Raw genomic sequence first — 20,328 nt, forward strand, 5'->3', positions numbered from 1 at the left:
ACACCCAGCTCCTCCTCCCTCCTTCACAGGCTCGGCCTCCCCTGTAATCTGTTTACAGTGGCTGAAAAAGTCCCCCCGCCCCCCTCGCCCCAGCCCCACATCATAGCAAAGGACGCTGAGACGCTGCGAAGAGAAGCCTATTTAAAGAGAGCAGTATTTGTTTTGTATCAATCCTAATCTCTTTGATTACATTACTGTGGTGTTCCAAAGGTGCCAAAAGTGTTTGCACATGGCTAGATGTGTACTGCACTTAGGTTGCCGATATCTACTAAACATGTGAGCAGGGTCGCAACTACATATTATTCAGGTGGATGCGAACACATAAATCCCCCCCCCCCTCCCCCCCTCCAAAGAAGGTACGTGAAAGGTAAAACTCGCTACATACATTTACCCCGTTATGGGCGCGAGGTGACGGAGCAAGGGCGCTCAAGTGGATGCGAACACATCATCGGCGCGCCGGCCCCTCCAGACGGGGTTTTGACGCCCCCGCTGGTGCAGCGCCCCTATGCGTTGCATGCTCTGCATGCCCACTTTTTGCGCTAATGCAGAGCAGCAGATGCAGTGGTGGATGGTACTACTTGAGTCTGCTTAATTTTCAAAGGCGCTTCAGGTGGAAAAACTATCTTTTACCAATCTGAGAAATCATTTAACATTTTGAGTTCTAGTTTAAATTTTTTTTTTTCAATTTCTGATATCCTCTCTCTGTGCAGATGTTCTGTATATTTACTATAGTATATGTTCCTTGTGCAACACATTGAGTCACAGAAGGAGTCAGACTGAGAGGGATCTCGAAATCTACATCTTGAAAAACTGACTGGGATGCTAAATAAAGTGGAAGGGATAGGAATGACAGCAATTCAGTGGTTTTGTAAAATCACAAAACACAATCAGCCGATGCTGAAGCATATTTGGTACAGAGGTAATTTAGTAATTAGTAATTTAGTAATTTATTTCAGACAAACCTTTCACCGGCAGTGTAGAACAAACACAAAGTACATAATAAATTTCTTGAAGACACATCACATCGGTGATTATGAGTCTGAAAAGGAGTATGAAGAAGTATAACTTATATAATCATACCCCTTTTCCAGCTGTAATTTATCACATTATTTTCAGTTTCCAATATCCTTCCTGACAAAATGAAATAATAATTGTAGTAATATTTCCTCAGCCAAATGAAAGTACTGCATACACACACATACACATTTGTACACATACATATATACATATTCACACATACACCTATACACATATACATACATACACCCATATACACACCCATCTGCTTATATACAAAATACACAACTATTTACATACCTTTATACATTTACCCACACCTGCACAGACCTGCATCCACTTGATGAAATCATACTTAGAGTTTTAATTCCCAGCCAGGATTATCCCCCTTGTTCTTCCTTATACCTTTGAATAATAGCTATTTTGAGACCTTTCTTAAAATATCTCATGCTTGGACTTTGCTTCAGCTCTTTAGAGAGTTTATTCCAGATCTTCACACCAACACCAGAAATGCACATTATTTTCATTGTTGTTTGAGCCTTCAAAGTTCTGAAATTGAGGTTTTCTCTGTAGTCATATCCTCCCACTCTATCAGAAAATAATTTTTGAATATTTTCTGGCAATATTTTGTTTCTGACTTTAAACATAATCTGTGCAGTTTGAAACTCTACCAAGTCAGTGAGTTTCAGTAAATAAGAATCTATGAATAGATTGTGGGTATGACAATAAAAATCAGCGTTATGAACTAAACGGATGGCTCTTTTCTGTAATGTGCATAATGATTGAAGTGACGTTCTGTAAGTGTTGCCCCAAATTTCCACACAGTAACATAGATATGGTAAGATAAGTGAACACTACATAATATATAGGGCAGAGGAGTTTAAATATTTTCTAGCATTAGAAAGAACTGCAATACTTCTTACAATTTTAGATTGGACATATTTTATGTGAGGTTTCCAGCAGATCTTATTTTGAATCAGTACTCCCAAAAACCGGATTTCAGTCACTCTCTCCACAGTCATATTATCAATTTTTATTTGTAAATCACTCTTCTCTTTACACTTACCGAACAACATAAACTTTGTTTTATCTAAATTTAGCGACAATTTGTTAATTTTAAACCACTCTTTCAGTTTATATAACTCTAGATTCATTTCAAGCAACAACTGTCGTAAATTTTCACCCGTACCAAATATGTTTGTATCATCAGCGAATAGTACAAAGTTAAGTCTCTTGGAGACCTTACATATATCATTTATATACAAAATAAACAATTTTGGCCCCAATACTGATCCCTGGGGAACACCACAAACAATGTCCATGCATGAGGATTGGACATCACCCAACTGCACAAATTGTTGCCTATTGCTGAGATAACTTTTCATCCAATGCAACACTGCTCCTCTTAGACCATAACACTCAAGTTTTCTGAGGAGTATGTCATGATCAATTGTATCAAATGCTTTTTTGAAATCAATAAACACCCCAACAGCATGTTTCTTTTTATCTAATGCACTGGTCACCTCTTCTATTAAATGCAGAACTGCCATCGCTGTGGATCTTTGTGGCCTAAATCCATACTGACTTTCAGTCAGTAGATGACATGTCTGCTGAATAAAAAGCCACTGAACTTCAAAATGCATAGTCTTAAGATGAACTCGAGGACAGAGTGAAAAGGGCTTCATGGAATGAGATTTCATTACAGAGAGATTGCATCCAAGCCTTTTATCACCACGTGTAATGCAGAGCAGCAGATGCAGTGGTGGAAAGTACATGGCTGCTGGACTCTAGAGCAGGGTAGACATCTTCTCTTGGAGTGAAGACACTCACCCATCACTATTTGGCAATATAATAGTCGAGTCTGGGATGGTACAAGACATTATGGATAATTGTATTTTCCTGACTCTGTGGTAACAGGTTATAATGGCCCCTTCAGTTCCTACATGTACAAGAGCACATAGCAAGGTTTGTAATGACATCACTGAGAGAAATCTCTGCACAGAACCCTGACTTCAACTTGAAACAACTCTGGGATGAATTAGAGCAGAGATTGTGAGGCTGGCCTTCCCGTTCAACATCAGTGTCTGACCTCAAAATGCTTCGAGAAGAATGGTCAGATATCCCCATAATTAACACTTCTAAATCTCATAGGAAGCCTTCCCAGAAGACCTCAAGTTTTATACTTGCAAAGAGAGGGAACGTATGTAAACTTCTGTATTTAAAAAAAGGATCTCTCTCATTATTTCTGTCTCTTATTACCTGTCTCATGTTGCATGTAGTAAACAGAAATAATTGCAGCAATCTTAACTGACCTATACCAGGGAAGGTTAAGACTAATTTAACTTAACAATGTGAGCAAAAGAATGGTTGTGTATCTTTGTCTTTTTTTTTTTTACAGTGTACGCGAATAGCTGGATACTACTTTAGGGCAAGGAACCTGACAATATATATTTTAAAAGTCATACAAAAAGTGGCATGTATGACAATAAATTGCTAAAAGAGGTAAGTTCACCTTTAGCAGCTCACGCTAGATGTGTAATTGTTTAATATTACCATTCTTATTTAAACGATATAGAATCCCACACAAAACATAAATTTAGACTTTCTGTTCTTCAGTATTAAAAAGAACATAACCTAACAAAACCAACCCATCAACTGAGCTAGTGCTTGAAGTCAAGATACAAATATTTAAATGTTTGAAGACAAACTGTAGTAATAATTATAGTAATAACATAGAATATAGCAATAACTATAGAACAATAAATTACAATAATTCATCACTCTCAAAGTGAACCACAAGTTTTAACATGATCCCTTATGTTAGAAAAGAAGGCAGTGGTGAGTGGGACAGTGGGGCAGTCTCAACTGGACAAGTGGGATTGGATGAATCTGTTTTGTACAGATGTCTAAGAAGATGCCAGAAAAAGATTGTTCATGCTGACCCAGATAAAAATAAATGTACAAACACTAAAGTTTCAGTAATGTCTGACCTTTGCCAGGTTTTAGTCATACAAAATATAAATGGATAAAGGGACATATGCATGTTACTTTCAGTAGGGAGATCAGTGAGAGTCTATGACTTTACATGGAAATATGATCAATTAGCTTCTAAGTGACAAAGTCTTCTGTCTTCATGGGTTCTTATTTAGAAAAACATGCAGCAGGACTGATGCGTATTTAATTGTTTTAAAAGGAAAACCTATTGCTTTCCATGAGGAACACAGGGAGCCTTTGTTTCCTAAGGGAAAAACTCAAAGGCTGTTGAGAAAACGTTGTTGCAGTGAAAGTATGTACACTGAAATTGTTAGTGCCATATATATAAAATGCAGGGGCACAAACTAAATATCTGTAGCATGTGGGTTTTATTTTTCATAAATACCAAAACCTTATAATCATAAGCATGTGTAAAGAAGGATTAACTAGTGAATGTACCGCCTGTATATCACACTCAAAGTGATTTCACAGTAAATACTACACAGCATTGTGTAACAGTACTGTGGCCTTGCAGGGAGAAGGTCCTGGTTCAAATCCCAGCCTGGGGTCTCAACTCCACGCAGATTAAAACATGATTTTCATAGAGCAGAATTGTACAGGAAAGCAATGACCAGGTTACTCTAAGGTGTGAGTGTGTACATTCCTGTTGTCTTATTTATGATGGACTAGTGTGCCTGTCCGAGGTGCACCCAGCCAGCTGTGTCCTTGCTCCACCACATTTGAATCAAATGACTGACTGACTGACTGACTGACTGACTGACTTCCTAATTAGCTGAGTTCTTCAGAGTCCTGCTAATAACCTAATTATTAAATTCAGGTGTGTCAAAGCAGAGACATCTGAAGTACTGTACTAATAACGTCTCACTTCAAACTACTAAAAATCCTAAAATAGCACATTGGCTTAGAGAGTTATCTGTGAAGTCATGCAGAGTTCAATATTTTGTGAGTCATCTTTCTTCTTTGAAGGTCCAACTAATTATGGGGTTGAAAAAGATTAATAAAAATAAAAAAAAGCTGAAAGGCACAATCATTACCGGATTTGCATTAATTAATCTTAATGTTTGTGATTCCAAACATGCCCATATTTTCCTGACTTGATGGTAACCTGAGCTCTTTCAGTGTTCATTTGTATTGTTTAGGTCATCCTCACAGATGCACTCTCTTTTTATAAATACATAAACCATCATTTTATTTCACTGACATGAGTGTGTATGTAAACATTAGAATAGAAGTATAGCTGCTCTAGCTCTTGTAACTACATTGATTTTTTTGAAAAAAATTAAATTAAATTAATTAACAGTAAAATAGATCTTAAATTCATAAGCCTTATTATGGTACTTTAAGTGATTAACTTCAGTGAAACAGCCTTTGTAAAACAGAGAGCTGCCTTTAGTTTAGTTAAATACAGCCCAGGAAAACCATGTATCTCATTATGTACCTGTAATATTAACTGCTTGCATTGCACTAATAAAGTATGGAGCTAAGCTCAGTGTTTTCTATGAACAATCATCAATAACCTGGGCATGACGAACGGAAGGAGAAATCATCCGTAATTAGACAATAAATTGCATTATAATCTGTGCATTAACTTTTTTTTCACAAAATAGATTTCAGATTTTATTTCCTCTTTTTACCCATTATATATGTCCATATAAATTAATTCAGTCCATGTAGTTGTATTTTCTAATAAAGATTTTCTGAAGTAATAACGCTGTGTTGTGTGGGGGGGGGGACTGATTGGTTTCCAGGGTTCGAGTTCTTGGATGGGTGTTGAGCCAGAGTTGTGCAATACTGGGAGCCGGGGATCTGTGGATCGGTCTGGTGGAGGTTGCTGGAGGGTAATACCATTGGAGGGCGGACAGGTCACGCACCACAGGCTTGGAGGAAGAGCAGCGAGACTTTGCCAGTCATGGGATTTGAACCAGATATGTTCTCAGAGAGTCTTGAGAGCACAAGAAGAAACCAACACAGCACAGGGAGCAGAATCCAGAACATCGCAGAGAACATCTTTAAATGAGATCATGGGGTTTGTTACAAAAATCCAAAAAGCTCAGGGAACACAGAGAGAACACTGGGCGGTATAGAGTACCATGTATTGCTAACATAAAGTCACCAGAGAACTGGCAACTGGCTCCTCTTAAGCTCTGGCTGATGAAGCAGATGACTTGCAGGTGTGATAATTAGCTCCTCAGGTTCACCATCCAGGGAGCAGAAACCTCCTGGCTCCCTCTGGTGGACACCTGTAGGATCTGAATGAAACATCCACACAGAACCCATAGCCCAGCTTCCCAACACTTTTTAGGAAGGTCATGACCTTTTTTGTCCCTGTTTAATATTTAATGCTACCAAATAAACTTAGCTAAGCTAACCTAGCTAAAATATCAGCTTCTGAAGCCATAATGGAAGGATGTGATCTCTATTTAATCATATTCCAAACTGTAACAAAAATGAGAGACGTTAGCAACCGACTACATAAAACTATGTTTCTAGGTAAATTAGGAACAAGTGCAAGTTATGCGGTCTTCAAGTAGGCGCTTTAATCAGAGAATGACACCAAGTCCAACTTAATTGCGATTCTAATTCTAAGGAATCCTCTACTAGTAGCAATGCAGGTGGTGAGCAATGAATTTTCTTCTATTTTTTTATTTTAAACACTGCAGCAACATGCTCACTAAAGTAGGGCTGTTTGCATTTTGTGCATGTTTTTAATGCAGCCATTTTGGATTTCAGGATTAGAAACCTCCTGTTTTCCAACTTTCCCACTGGATTTTTTTATGCCATAGGTCTGTTTTGAAAAGTATTCCAACTTTTTTCCATAAATTTTTAACTTGAACTTCAAAATTGTTACTTGAACTTCTAAAGTAGCACATTTTATAACAACAAACTAATTTAAAGTCCTGCTTCACTGTTTCAAACTGTTGGTCTTTAGGGTGGCACTTGAAAACCTTTTGTGTAACAGTCAAATTTCTTCATTGTGAAACTACAGACATTTTTACCTTTTACATCTCATATCGTAACTTAATAAAACATCAATGGACTATTTTAGCATATGCAGCATCATGTCCACAAGCAAAAAAAGAGACAGAGCACAACCAATAATCACATTTAAATAGTTTACAGACTTCTATTTTGCGATTTTGACTCTTCAGTCTCTCTGGAGTTTGCCGAGACGACGCAAGGCATCTTCAACAATGTCCAGCTCATGCCGGATGTCTTTCACCATGTTGTTGATGTTGGAGGTGTCCCTTAGAACGTCCACACTCTGTGTGTAGGGGTTGTAGTTCACTGTGAATGGACGCTTAAGGGTTTTGGCAAACTCTCTGCAGGCAAAGCACAGCAGTTTATTATCAGCCAGGTTGAGATTCAGACGTAATTTGGAATAAAAAGGAAAACATGAAAGATTTGAACCGTATCATTTCTTTACTTAATCAGACCTGGTTGCTTTTTGACCATTATAAAATCATCTGAGAAATATCCTAGCATCTAATAAAATGCCACTTCAGAAATGTTATGCCTGGATCAGACAGTTCTTATAATGGAAGTCTGTTTGTTTTTTGCTGGTTAGACCAAGATGGTTCATGATGTGTAATAGTGACCTTCTGCTGGTCAAGGCAGCAGCACAGCCAGAGCTGACTTTACAGGTAAACCTGATCAGAAGTGTGCAGGCCAAAGAAATTATCACAAAAGTTTTCCTCCAAAAGTTTTTATGTGTTTTTCTTAACCAACAGACAAACCTCTGCAGTGCTGGGAGACTAAAGAAACCAGCTCAACAGATCATCCAATGAGGCTTAGTTCACAACAAACCTTTCAGGCTATTAAAAAGACAAAGATAGCCATACAATATTTATTAATCATTCAAGGCTATAGTTCACAGACTATAATTTGCAAACATCAACTTTTATCACAGTCAAGCACCTTTCAATAATGCTGTCAGGTTTTCCAGTTTCAGGTTGTCTGTATTTTCTGGTGGCTGTTTATAGGTGCAGCTCAACAAGCGCCCCTGGTGATCACACTTTGAACAGCCCCTGGTCTAGGCCCAGTGTACATATCCACACCCATGTTTCCACGAGGAACTTCCACGTTGAATAAGCTTATTCACAGAAGTCTCACATGTGTTTAAAGATAAGCATTTATTCTTTTGGCAAAAGAGAAAAAACGGGCACCACATTTCATTGTGCCAAATCAGGAGCTGATAACTTTCTAGTGGACAACAGTAGAAGGCAATAGAGCTCTCTCTGATGTAAAGAGGTCAGTTGAGCTTTATTGGCATCTCTCTTAATTGATCTTGTGGTTTAGTTGTTTGCAGCTGCAGCAGCTGCAGCAGCTTGGAGTCAGTCCAAGGCTGAGCTCCAGGTCTTTCCCTGCCTCATGGCTCCACTCTATGGAGGACCAAAACCGACATAATAATAAATAAAATAATAAATCTATAAATAAAAGAATAAATGTATAAATAAAATAATAAATATATATTTTGATAAGAAATAAAAGCATAAATATTTTTGGAGGACCAAAACTGACATAAAAAATAAAATAATAAATATATAAATAAAAGAATAAATATATAAATAAAGGAATAAATAAAAGCCTAAATATATATTCTGATAAGAAATAAAAGCCTAAATACCTATTCTGATAAGAAATAAAAGCATACATATATATTTAGTTTTTCCTTTTCCTTACACATGAGTTTCCATCAAGTAATATATATATATATATTTTCTTTTTCATTTCCCCTAAACAGGCGTTTTTGTCAAGAAAAATAGATATTTTGCTTAGTCTTTTTTTTGCTTCTCCCTTTTCTGCTCGCTGTATTTCTGCTTGGTTTTTTTCCGTTGGCTGCATTTCTGCTGTATCAACATGTTAATGAGGAAATCTGTCCAGCTCCTCTACTATTGGCCAATCTATGGGGGCGATCTATGTTTTCGCATCCACCTGAATAATGTGTAGTTGCGCCACTGCCTTGCCTTATGACCAACTGATACAAAAAAAAGTGGTAATTCATGCTTTTACATGAAACGGACTGCCCTCTTTTAAAATGTACTACGACAAGAGTATATGTATGTATGTATGAATATTTTGATAAGCGGGTCAGAAGAGGACGCGCTGGTTTTAGCCTCTTGGCGGCGTTCAGTTTGTCACTTACGGAAATACAGCAAGCAGAAAAAGGAGAAGAAAAAGAAAAAAAGACTCAAAACCTTCCACGATCCACCGGTCGATCACGATTGGTTACACACTGATTTCTAGTCAATGTAGCACACAATATGGAAGCTATTGAAGAAAACATTAGATTGACATTAAAATTATTTAAAATATTGAATATGACTTGACATTTTAAAAGAGGGCAGTCTGTTTGACAGGAGTGTTCAGTTCGGAAACTTGTTGACAGCCCTAAGTGAACCTCCGAGCGCTGAGGAGGGAGCTGGAGAACGGCTGGCCGAAATTAGCGTTCATAAATCGGATCAACCTAGAGGTTCCCCTGCCCATTGTCGTGGCTGATATTTTGTGAAAATCCGGCAGAAATGCCACACTAATCGACTCAGAAATACTCTGCAGAGAGTCGAGGGGCGTTTCTGGGCGGAGCTTGGTAAGGTCCATGCACCGAGCGAGCTAAACGCCCAACAACATCTCAGCAAACGGGAGAAAGACCAAGCAGAAATACAGCGAGCGGAAATAAAGCAAGCAGAAAAGGGAGAAGCAAAGAAAAAAAAAGACTAAGCAAAATATCTATTTTTCTTGACAAAAACGCGAGTTTAGGGGAAATGAAAAAGAAAATATATACATTACTTGACGGAAACTCGTGTAAGGAAAAGAAAAAACTAAATATAAATTTATGCTTGTATTTCTTATCAAAATATATAAATATATATTTATTCCTTTATTTATATATTTATTCTTCTATTTTTATATTTATTATTTTATTTCTTATGTCAGTTTTGGTCCTCCAAAATTATATTTATGCTTTTATTTCTTATCAAAATATATATGTATTCTTTTATTTATACATTTATTCTTTTATTTATTATTATGTCGGATTTGGTCAGCAGCAATGAGAGTTCAACCATTTCCAATTCTTAAAACGTCAACATTTATCACCCAATGTGTTCTTCAGTGCCGAAATGAAACTTCTGATCATTCATATAGTGTAATCAGGTCTGTGTGAAGAACAGACATGTTGTTATTAGCGGTGCGCCTATTATCCGGCCAGCGGATAATTCAGCCCTGATTTTCTTAAGTTTGGTAGATCAGTGATCTTCCATGTGAAATCAATCTTATCCACTGATCTTCCTCAGCAAAGGTCTAAAAATCAGCCACTGTCCTCTACTGCTCTGCTGTGAGAGTTTTGACTGACAGACCGACTCACCAGGTCATGTCTGCACATTTGCAGTTAACAATAATGACCCCACTGTTGATAACTTAGCAACTTTCCTGCTATATTTAACATTTCAGATACAAAAATAAATCATTACAATACATTTTGGCCAGAATTGCAATGGCCAAGTCAGGCTTTTTTAAGCTCGGTAATCGGCAGTCGCTCAGAAAACTGCAAGCGATGCAGCCCTAATTGTAATCAAATAGTGACCCTGTGTATCAGTCCTGGATCAGGACTCTCATTTCATATGAAACCATGGTGATTTTTCATTTTTAATTAGAAGAAATCCTGCGATAGCTCTCAGATTGTGCATGCTCTCAGGTCTGTGCAGCCTAGCAGAGAAAAATTAAGATGTGTGATTGAATTACTGGTTTATAAGGTAAAGATTCTGTTTATCAGCACAGTACTTCAGATGATATGTTTACTTATGTAATCATTTTATTCAGGCTTTTGTCTCACACCTCACAGGGACTGACTGCATATATGTTTCTTAATTTGCATATTATTGAAGAATTCATCTTTCTGGCACCCAGGAGATTTAGCAAACCCCCCCGAACGGCTTAGATAAAGGTTGAAAACATTCACATTACTTTTAATTACGACTTCACAGTTTAAAAGTTACATAAAAGCCAAACAGATACACACTGACAAATTACACTTTTTTTAAGTGGCGAGCGCTATTATTCCAAACATTTAGCAAAATATAACAAACAGGACTGAAATATTTAGGGTTTTAAGCTAAAAGTTTATGAATACATGTATACTTTTCTGTAGGAATCAGTTTTGGTGTTAAGGACTGTAAGAATGAGTTTTTCTGGGGTGACCCTGGAAGGTAAAGCAGGTGATTCATGTATGTTTGTACATAAATCATCTGGAGGGAACTGAAAATAAAACTTTAGCTTCTGAAAGAGGAAATATTTTCTGACAGCTGTAAGCAAATGAACCAGGAATTTGTCAAAAAGCTGCAGTTAAAACAACATGAATGTAAACCACTGGGGTCTTTGTGTTTGTTAGCTGGTTATTTTTTGTTAAGCTTGAAATATATCTTATGTCTATGATAACCTTTGTTTATGGAGATATAATGTGCCTTGAGCAAAACTGCAGAAAGAGTTTATAGATGAGACGGTTTTCTAAGGAGAGTTATGACTGAATGACATATTTTACCTGGTTTATATGTGAAGTGGAGGAAAATGATAAAGATGATTCCTTTTTAACACACACACACACACACACACACACACACACACACACACACACACACACACACACACACACACACACACACACACACACACACATATATATAGTTATCTCTGATCAATCAAAAAGCAACCAACTGCCTTCAGAAATAGTAATAATTAAATTAAATTAAATTAAATTAAATTAAATTAAATTAAATTAAATTAAATTAAATTAAATTAAATTCATTTACTCCATTCCTCTGCCTTTCTTGATTTGGGTCCTGAATCAACACCACTAACATCATGTCAGTTCAGAGCAGGTGGCTAAAAAAAGCCCAAAAGAACTTCCAGTTGTAATTACTGCTAAATATAAAACACAAGGCACACTCTGATATATTTATATGTTTTTAAAAAGTGTTTTCCTTCTACGTTGGTATGTTAATATCCCTTTACTTGCCTCATTTTGTTCTTGGCTTCTTCAAAACTTTCAGCCACAAAGTAAACTTCTTGGAATGTGGTTATCATGCACTCCTGGTTGCAGGTTACCACGGGATCAAACGGGCGGATGTTGGCCACCCCTGACAGAGCATGCTGAGACCAGACAGATTCTTTATCAGGTCAGAAATCTAAACCCACACTTCATGTACTAACTGTACAGAAATATTAGCTAGGAACATTTAATCAGGAAAATATTATTTTTAAAAAGTTGAGCCAATGCAACATCTGCTTTTAAAAGTCACCTTGAGTTCACTAGCGGAGGAGAGGAGCCCAGCTCCATAGGCTCTCAGGCCTCCATCCTGCTTACACAGGCCGAACTCCACCGTGAAGAAATAACACTACAACACCAGAGAACAGAACATGCAAATAAATGTAAAATCGCACTAAAATGGGTAGAACATCTGTACAAGTCCTTAAAGTCACAAGATATGGGCTGGAAATGGGCTAGAAACACAGTTTGTATTCTCACTGTGGCAAGTTTCTGCACGTCTTCATCTGAGGCACCAAGCGATGCTAAACCAAGCTCTTGGGAGAACTGAGCGAAGCTGGGTTCTGCTAGCAGAGGAACATGACCCAACACCTCATGGCATGTGTCCCTGTATGAAACATGAATCGACAAACATTTTGCACCACAACAGATGAGATAGGAGTTAAAAACTCATTGTATGTATGTGTGTGTATGCGTGTACTCACGGTTCAGGTGTATACAAAGGCTCTGAGCCATGACGGACATACTGAGTGCAGTGGAACACCCTGAAAGCGAGCCCTGCTAGGAAATCTCTTGGAGAGAGGTAGCCTGCTACCGGCCGGATGCTGAAACCTGAGCGTTCTGTTTGCACCGTACACACAAATACACAGAAATATACAGAAATACACAGAAACACACAGAAAATGACAAAAACACAAACACTTACTAAATACAAGAGGAGATGAAAAACAGAAGAGAACTTGCAAGTTCATATAGGAAAACATTATTAAAAACATTGTATTAGTTAATTAATGCTGTTCGCATGGAGAAATATTACTGGAAGGAAAGAAAAGGAAACAAAAAAAAATGTAACATGTTGCAAAAAAATAGCAATGATCTCAAAATATAGACAAAAAATGAAGAAAAAAAAGGTACATTTGGTAGTTACTTTTAGTGCTTTTAGTGTTATGTACTTATAAAATATTCAGACAAATTCATTGTGATTTTGTCTGAATTACAGTCAAAATCATTTAAACTGAATGAGCTTTCAGTTTAAAGTTTTCTTCAGGGTTAATTTCCCCAAATCTCGCCTGTCACAACTCTGTCACTGAATTGTGACTAATGTCATCATGCACCCTCCTGTAATTTAACTCTTGTTCGTTACTCACTTGTTTTGGCAGAACTATTTTGATACCATGTTAAAGCTACGGTCTCTGCTGCCTGATTGAGTTGATGACTCCATATTTCCACTTTTTTTTCTCTATATGTTTAATTTTATTTTATTATTTAATCTTTTCACTTTAAGCATACATATTTTATCTCGCTCAGTTATGTAAAGAAAAAGTTACATATTATATATATATATATATATATATATATATATATATATATATATATATATATATATATATATATATATATATATATATATATATATGAGGACGTCCTGGTCTCAGCGTCCTGGCGACGTCCTAATGCTGAGAACGACTCAAAATCTCCCGCGATCGACATATTGCACCGCTGCTCTAGCAAAGCACGAACAGTTCAGAAACAATATGAAATGGGAAAAAAGCCATTTATTAACTGATTAAGTCGTGTTTTAGATTGTTCTTGAAAAACGAATCAGTCACGGCTGATTAGTGGGTGAACTCACAGCTGCACAGTGAACCCGTTGATTTTTTACAGCAGACAGCCGCTCCTCTCTTGCAGGTACTGCGTACCCCCGTTAAATCTTTTGGGGTTGCGCAGTACCCTGCCGTACCCCCTTACTTTCACCCCTGTATATATATATATATATATATATATATATATATATATATATATATATATATATATATATATATCTATCTATCTATCTATCTATCTATCTATCTATCTATCTATCTATCTATCTATCTATCTATCTATATATATATATATATATATATATATATATATATATATATATATATATATATATATGGACTGTATGCCTTTTTCAGTGTTATACCCAGTATGTCTTTTGTGCTAGTTTTCCATCTTTTTCTGTGTCACAGATACAACTCTGAAAAAAGATAAGAGACCGCTTTAAATTATCAGTTTTTCTGATTTTTGTTTTTATAGGTATATGTCTGAGTCAAATGAACATTGTTTTTTTTATTCTATGAACTACTGACAACATGTCTCTGAAATTCCATGCAAAAATGTTGTATTTATTTGTAGAAAATGAGAAATGGTCAAAATCATGAAAAAGTTGCAATGCTTTCAGACCTTAAATAATGCAAAGAAAACAAGTCCATATTAATTTAGAAACAATAATACTAATGATTTAACTCAGGAAAAGGTCAGAAATCAATATTTGGTGGAATAATCATCTAGAGCTGCATGTTGTGATATACACTGTATAATTATTACTGACTCCTGTTATAAAAATGACGCTATGTCCTGACAGAATAATACGAGACAGATGATCTGTGATGATCTGTGATAAAGTTTGAGCTCCTGGGTCTCATCCCTGTGGTTCTACTGCAATGGCTTCAATGCAACTCTTTACATTGCTGACCTTTGCAGTATTTTTTATAGCCTGTTAGATATCATCTACTGCAGCCTAGTGGGTTTCAACTCTAACTCTTACACTTTGAGAAAAAAGTAAAAGAAATCACTTTATTTATGTTGGTACCTCGGTTTTGCATCCCTGGCACAGCTTTAACACTCACCCATGAGAAAGCGTGACACATCCTCCAACTGAGGGATGTTGTTCTCACTGTATTTACAGTATCTGGTCAGCAGAGGAAGATTCTTCAGATACTCCTTGCAGGCATGGCTGGGATACAGCTTGTTAAGCTCCTGAAACACCATGCCCCAGGTCCGCACCTCCTCTGGCATGTAGTCGATACGAGGAATCTGATCACCACTGTCACATATAATCAGGCATGACAGATTAAAAACACACATATACAGAAATTTTCCATTATTATGTCTTATTTGTTTTATTCAACTACTCACTATCAGTGATACGGGAAACCAAAAGAAACTGTCACTTACTGTTTGAAGTTCATAGCCAAATCAGCAAAATACTTCCTCCGTTTACGGTAAATTTGGTCTTTAAATCCCTGTAATAACAATGTTGTTGTGTCTGAATTTGTTTTTCTAAAAAAAACAGTAATTTATCTGTTTTCATGGTTTGGACGACAGACAGAAAATTAGGAAAAACAACACAGAGGGTACACATACCGGATGATCTGCATCTAATTCAGAGCCGTACATTAAAACCCTGTTGGCGCACAGATCCAAATCTGAAATCTTTGTAGGAAACCAGGGAACATAATCCAAACCTGATGGAAAAATCGGGAATTTACTGCATGTTACTAACATGCTCATATTTAATTCTGAGCATGTCTTACCATCATGTAGTAAAGAAGAGTTTCCAGAGGGAGTCATTTCCACTATTTCGGTGTGTGTCCTCAGCAGCTCGGTCAGCTCCTTTAGTTGTTCATTCTCTGAATCACAGTTTATGAAGATCTCAAAGTCTGAATCTCTCCGTTTGGACTTGCGAGACTCAATATGAACCAGATGGACGTGTTTTTCCTGCAACAACACGGTCAGAGCACTTGGAAAGTTGTGCTTGATAATGACGTCATTTTTATTTAATGTAATTTATTTATTTCGAACATGATAGCAGTATAAAATTACAGACGTGAACAAGGAATGCAAAATGCAACTATTTTTTGAACCACAATAATCTTAACATGCTTGAAAAGGAGAAGGAAGAAGGAAGAAACTTATGAACTCATCCTACCTAAACTCATACCATGTTTTCATATGGACCCTAATTATTAAATAAAAAATAAATGAATACATAAAACATAGGTTAATTAATTTTCCATTTTATCTGTTTTTTTTCTTTTATTTATTTTTGCCATAGACTCACCAAACACGCATATGTCTAAATATATACATCCATACCCACACATACTCATATGCCTTAGCCTCAATTTACATAGACACATTAGTGATAATATTCACCCATATTTCTATATCTTATGAAAATGACCTCCTTATATTTTCTTTTAAATTGTATTACATTTTAATTTTGTTTTAACCCCTCATTTAACTTGTTTCATAATTTTACACCATGAATTAAATACACATTTTATTAGATGACAGAAAAAGTTTAATCTTTTAAAGCATGCATGTTAAATAATACCTGGAAAAGTTTCAGAGCTCTGATAAGTCCCCCCACTTCATTCTTCAGTGTAAATATAATAGTTGCTGCTTTGTTTCTGGGGTTGCTTGGATGTCCAGTCATGAGGTTGTCCTGGTGTCCATCACTTCCATTCATTGTTACCTTGGTTTTTGGATGTGGGAATACATTTTAGATCATCGTCAGCTTTACAGATTTAATTCTAGTTCAACAATGTTTCAATATAAACCAGTCTTGCTTCATTAGATATGTTAATCAAGAGCTTTATGCTAGTTTTATGACCAGAGGTAGCATTGTTGTATTTTATAATATTTATGCAATAAATGATAAATGTTCAAAGAAGCTGGCTGAAGGAAAAACTTATAAAATCTATCCCTTCTCCAGCTACATCACTGTTATGATCTCTTAATATTTATAAGTATTTTAGTAATAAAATGTGCTTACAATATTCTCAATAGTAGCTCTAATAGTATTAGCAACAATAATAATAGTACTATTGATGCTACTAATGCTATATTAACAGCTATATAATATATCAAGATAGTTTCTCATATTCAGTGTAGACAATTTTCTTATGCAAAGGTTTGAATTGTTATGACAGTCAAACAGTCATAACAATAATAACTTTGCTGCCAACAGCGGATCACAAATAAAATACCAGACTTTTGTGATTAACAGAAAAGCAACATATTACGGGAAAAAAATTACAATTAGCACATCTATAATTGAACTCTACTCTGCATCCAGAACCAGAACCAAACATGGAGATCAGCATTCAGCTTCTATGCACCACAAATCTGGAGCAAACTTCTAGAAAACTGCAAAACAGCCGAAACACTGAGTTCATTTTAATCTAGACTAAAAACCCAGCTGCTGCTTTTGAACCATAATAAATGAAACATTGACTAACATTTTGATGCGTAATGACGGCACTTGTAACTTTTCAATTGTTGATATTTGTGTTTTTATGAAGTAAAGCACTTTGAACTGCCTTGTTGCTGAGATAGGCTATACAAACAAACCTGATTGATTGATTTATTGATTGATTAACAAGCAACAGTATTTTAAACTTTTAGTGATCATTAAAAAATACTTTCATATTCAGGCTGCTGTGGAGGCGCAGGGGAAAGCACAACGTCCTTGTCGCAGGTGCAAAACCCGGCCTGATGACCTTCCCTCTCTCATTACCTACTTTCCTGTCCTAGACTTTCAAATAAAGGCCACTAAAGCCAAAAAAAACCTAATAACTCATTTTCTGGCATCTGATTTCTGCTTTTGTGGAAAATATGTAAAATTTCTATGAATCAATTAATCAGATGATAAACTAAACAATTTATCTTTGAATAATAAATTCAAAGATATTAAGATAAAAATGATACAGGAAATATTAGAAAAACAGATCATTTTAGGTTTAACTAAAATTAAATTGAAAGCTTTTCTTAAAACATTATAGTTTCTGCATTATTTAGAAAACCTGTTCAAAATAAACTCAAAGTGACAACAAACTTCTACTTTCTTATTCAGTGTGAATTTTTTCCAAGATGCAAAACAGGTAGACTGTACATTCATATTTTGAGATACTCGCCTTATTGTTGACCTTCTTGTTGACCTTCTTGTCAGAATCATGTGACTTTCCTTTAGTTGGCTCCAGTTCATCTGGCATCTCAGCTTTTGTTGCTTCTGCTGCATCAGCAGACATTTTATAACGTCTTAGAAAAAACTGTGTGAAGTTCTTTTAACTAGGCAGAGAGGCAAACCAGAGTCCTTATGGATCACCTGCAGTCTGGATGAACGTCTGCTCAGTCAGAACGAACAGAAGGTGGGCTGTATTTATGAAGCTGCAGGGTGGGGAGGGGTCAAGAAAAAGAGAGAGAGGTTAGTTTGAACAGGAAGAAAATTAGAACAAGTCATGATTAACATGGCCAGCTGGACACCACACTATCTGCTGTTAAGAAACACTATTGCTACTTCTCATTGTTAGAACCTTTTCTGAAGTTGTCAGTCTCCTCCCTGCATTATGTGGCGCTATTGGATTGGTGTCTACATTTTGCATACATACAGATAAGTTAATCTCATACCCTGATGGTTAGCTTGAGCTCAGAGAGAACTAGATATTTGCTTTTTTTAAGAGCGTTACTATAAAATATATGTATATATTGGTTTGGGTGAATTGTGTGTGACCCAGCCATGTCAGGAAAACAATGACTGAACAACATACAGAACAAAAGAGACTAGCAAAAACTCTCAATCCCAGAATGTATGGCATTAAATTCTTTTCTGCAGTTCCCAGGATAGAATTTCACAAAATGACCATCTGACATCATTAAAAGTCTACTATTTGTGCAACTGGTGACTCTACCGATAAGGCTGGACCTGCTTAGCTCAAATGAGCTCCTGCAGAAAGAGACTCTTAAAGAACTGTACATTACCCAAGAAGAGACGGTATCTGATGATGTTGACAAAGCCGTTTTCCTTCCACTGCACTAAAGAATGAGCAGAGAAGAGCTGCCACCCTGAACTCATACCGCTCGCTCCAGTCCAAGCAGAAAGTTCTGCTGCTGCTGTTCACCAGAACAGCAACTCAATGGATTTCACTTTTTATTTTCATCAGAACTCTTGCAGCAAGTTTTTGGATCAGTTGAAGGCATTTATCTATACATTTTGAGAATTTCCTGATAGTAAAGAATGAAAGTAGTGAAGCCCTGAAGTACCAAATACATGGAAGTTTTCAGCATCACACATTGACAGGATATTTAAAATTTTTGCAATATTTCACAAGTGAAAGGAATATATTTCTAATGCTACTAATGACTTTTATAAGGTCCTTTTTATTAGTTTTATTAAGAATCAAACCTGGGCATCAAGGTCCACGGCCTTTTCACATGATCGGTTGGCCATTGGGAGGTCTGGGAGGTTTCCTGATGGCCAGTCTGATCCAGTCTGAACAAGCCAGTGTGTGCGTATGTGTTTTCTTTCTTCTTTTTTTTTATTTTACCTTAGAAATAAATCTTATCCTTGTGGCCACATTGGAACTTCATATGCAGTGAAACAACAGGCTGGGTGAGTCTGATAATTTGCATATAACTACTGGCTTCTCCCAATTTAAAAAAGAAAGAGACTGGGTTAAATTAGACAACTTACTAAAAAGAAAGGAGAAAGAAATATAAACAAAGTCCTTTCACCCTAACATATTCCAATATCAGCACATATCCACCTCAGACATATGGTTCATCTATAATCAGAGATTTTACTCAGATTAGATTCTGAGCAGACAAGAAGTCTGTCTCATTTTTTAAAATTTGTCTGAGACAGCTGGCTGTCTTTAAAAGATTCTCCATGAGACCTTGTACATCTAAACACAATTCCAGCCGGATCTGATCCTCACTAACAACCCAGGATGAAAATGACTGACGCAAGACTGCTGGCTAGTTAACTGCCAGGTTTCTCTGGGTGGGGAATCAGACCGGTGCAACATATTTAAAGAAGCTTAATTAAAAGCAGTGTGCTCCATCTAGTCTCTGCTGATACAATTAGAAAGCTTGTGCGTTTGTGTGGTAATGCTTTCTTTTCCTGTATTGTCTCTGTGCTGGGTCATTCTGTAACCACATGCTGGTTTTATATGTTTATTGTATTAACCTTTGCTCTTTCTACCTCAGTCATGTTGAAATCATTCATGTGGATAATAGATGTTGCAGTTAATTAGCTTTATGGAAAAAGTACCCTATTGTTTTTCATGGCATATAAATGACACAATTTAGAAGATCAAAATGGTACGTCCAAATATTTGCAATTGTTGTGTAGTCAAAATTTTACTACACAACAATATTTTACTATAAAATATTTTCCACGTATAAGAATTATCGACCGCAGAGAGAATATTGCTCAGAGATCTACCAAC

The 20,328-nt window shown here is 36.4% G+C and overlaps 1 protein-coding gene across 2 annotated transcripts; it reads right to left on the minus strand.

Moving 5' to 3' along the window:
• Positions 1-5,736: 5,736 nt before the first annotated feature.
• On the minus strand, positions 5,737-18,425 carry LOC103462259 (tryptophan 5-hydroxylase 1-like). Of its 2 annotated transcripts, XM_081604905.1 has the most exons (11): positions 18,028-18,425; positions 16,434-16,574; positions 15,631-15,814; positions 15,461-15,561; positions 15,272-15,339; positions 14,944-15,140; positions 12,754-12,889; positions 12,530-12,656; positions 12,303-12,398; positions 12,020-12,153; positions 5,737-7,331 (listed from the first exon to the last, which is right to left on the minus strand). In XM_081604905.1, the coding sequence occupies exons 1-11, from the start codon at positions 18,127-18,129 to the stop codon at positions 7,157-7,159; spliced, it is 1,461 nt and encodes a 486-aa protein (XP_081461031.1). In that variant the 5' UTR covers positions 18,130-18,425; the 3' UTR covers positions 5,737-7,156. The 2 variants fall into 2 exon arrangements, with proteins under 2 accessions (XP_081461031.1, XP_008403155.2); XM_008404933.3 differs by lacking the exon at positions 18,028-18,425 and having other exon boundaries at positions 16,434-17,151.
• Positions 18,426-20,328: the final 1,903 nt, after the last annotated feature.

Source organism: Poecilia reticulata, chromosome 3, assembly GCF_904066995.2.
Source record: "Poecilia reticulata chromosome 3, P_reticulata-male-v2, whole genome shotgun sequence".
Classification (NCBI taxonomy): domain Eukaryota; kingdom Metazoa; phylum Chordata; class Actinopteri; order Cyprinodontiformes; family Poeciliidae; genus Poecilia; species Poecilia reticulata.

What these genes read in the sequence shown, in the direction of transcription:
- LOC103462259 (XM_081604905.1), bottom strand. Translation starts at nt 18,129, where the DNA reads ATGTCTGCTGATGCAGCAGAAGCAACAAAAGCTGAGATGCCAGATGAA. An exon ending in AATTAGATGCAGATCATCCG is followed by an intron (nt 15,340 to 15,460) that starts GTATGTGTACCC and finishes TTGTTATTACAG; the next exon opens with GGATTTAAAGACCAAATTTA. An exon ending in ACGTGCAGAAACTTGCCACA is followed by an intron (nt 12,399 to 12,529) that starts GTGAGAATACAA and finishes CTGGTGTTGTAG; the next exon opens with TGTTATTTCTTCACGGTGGA.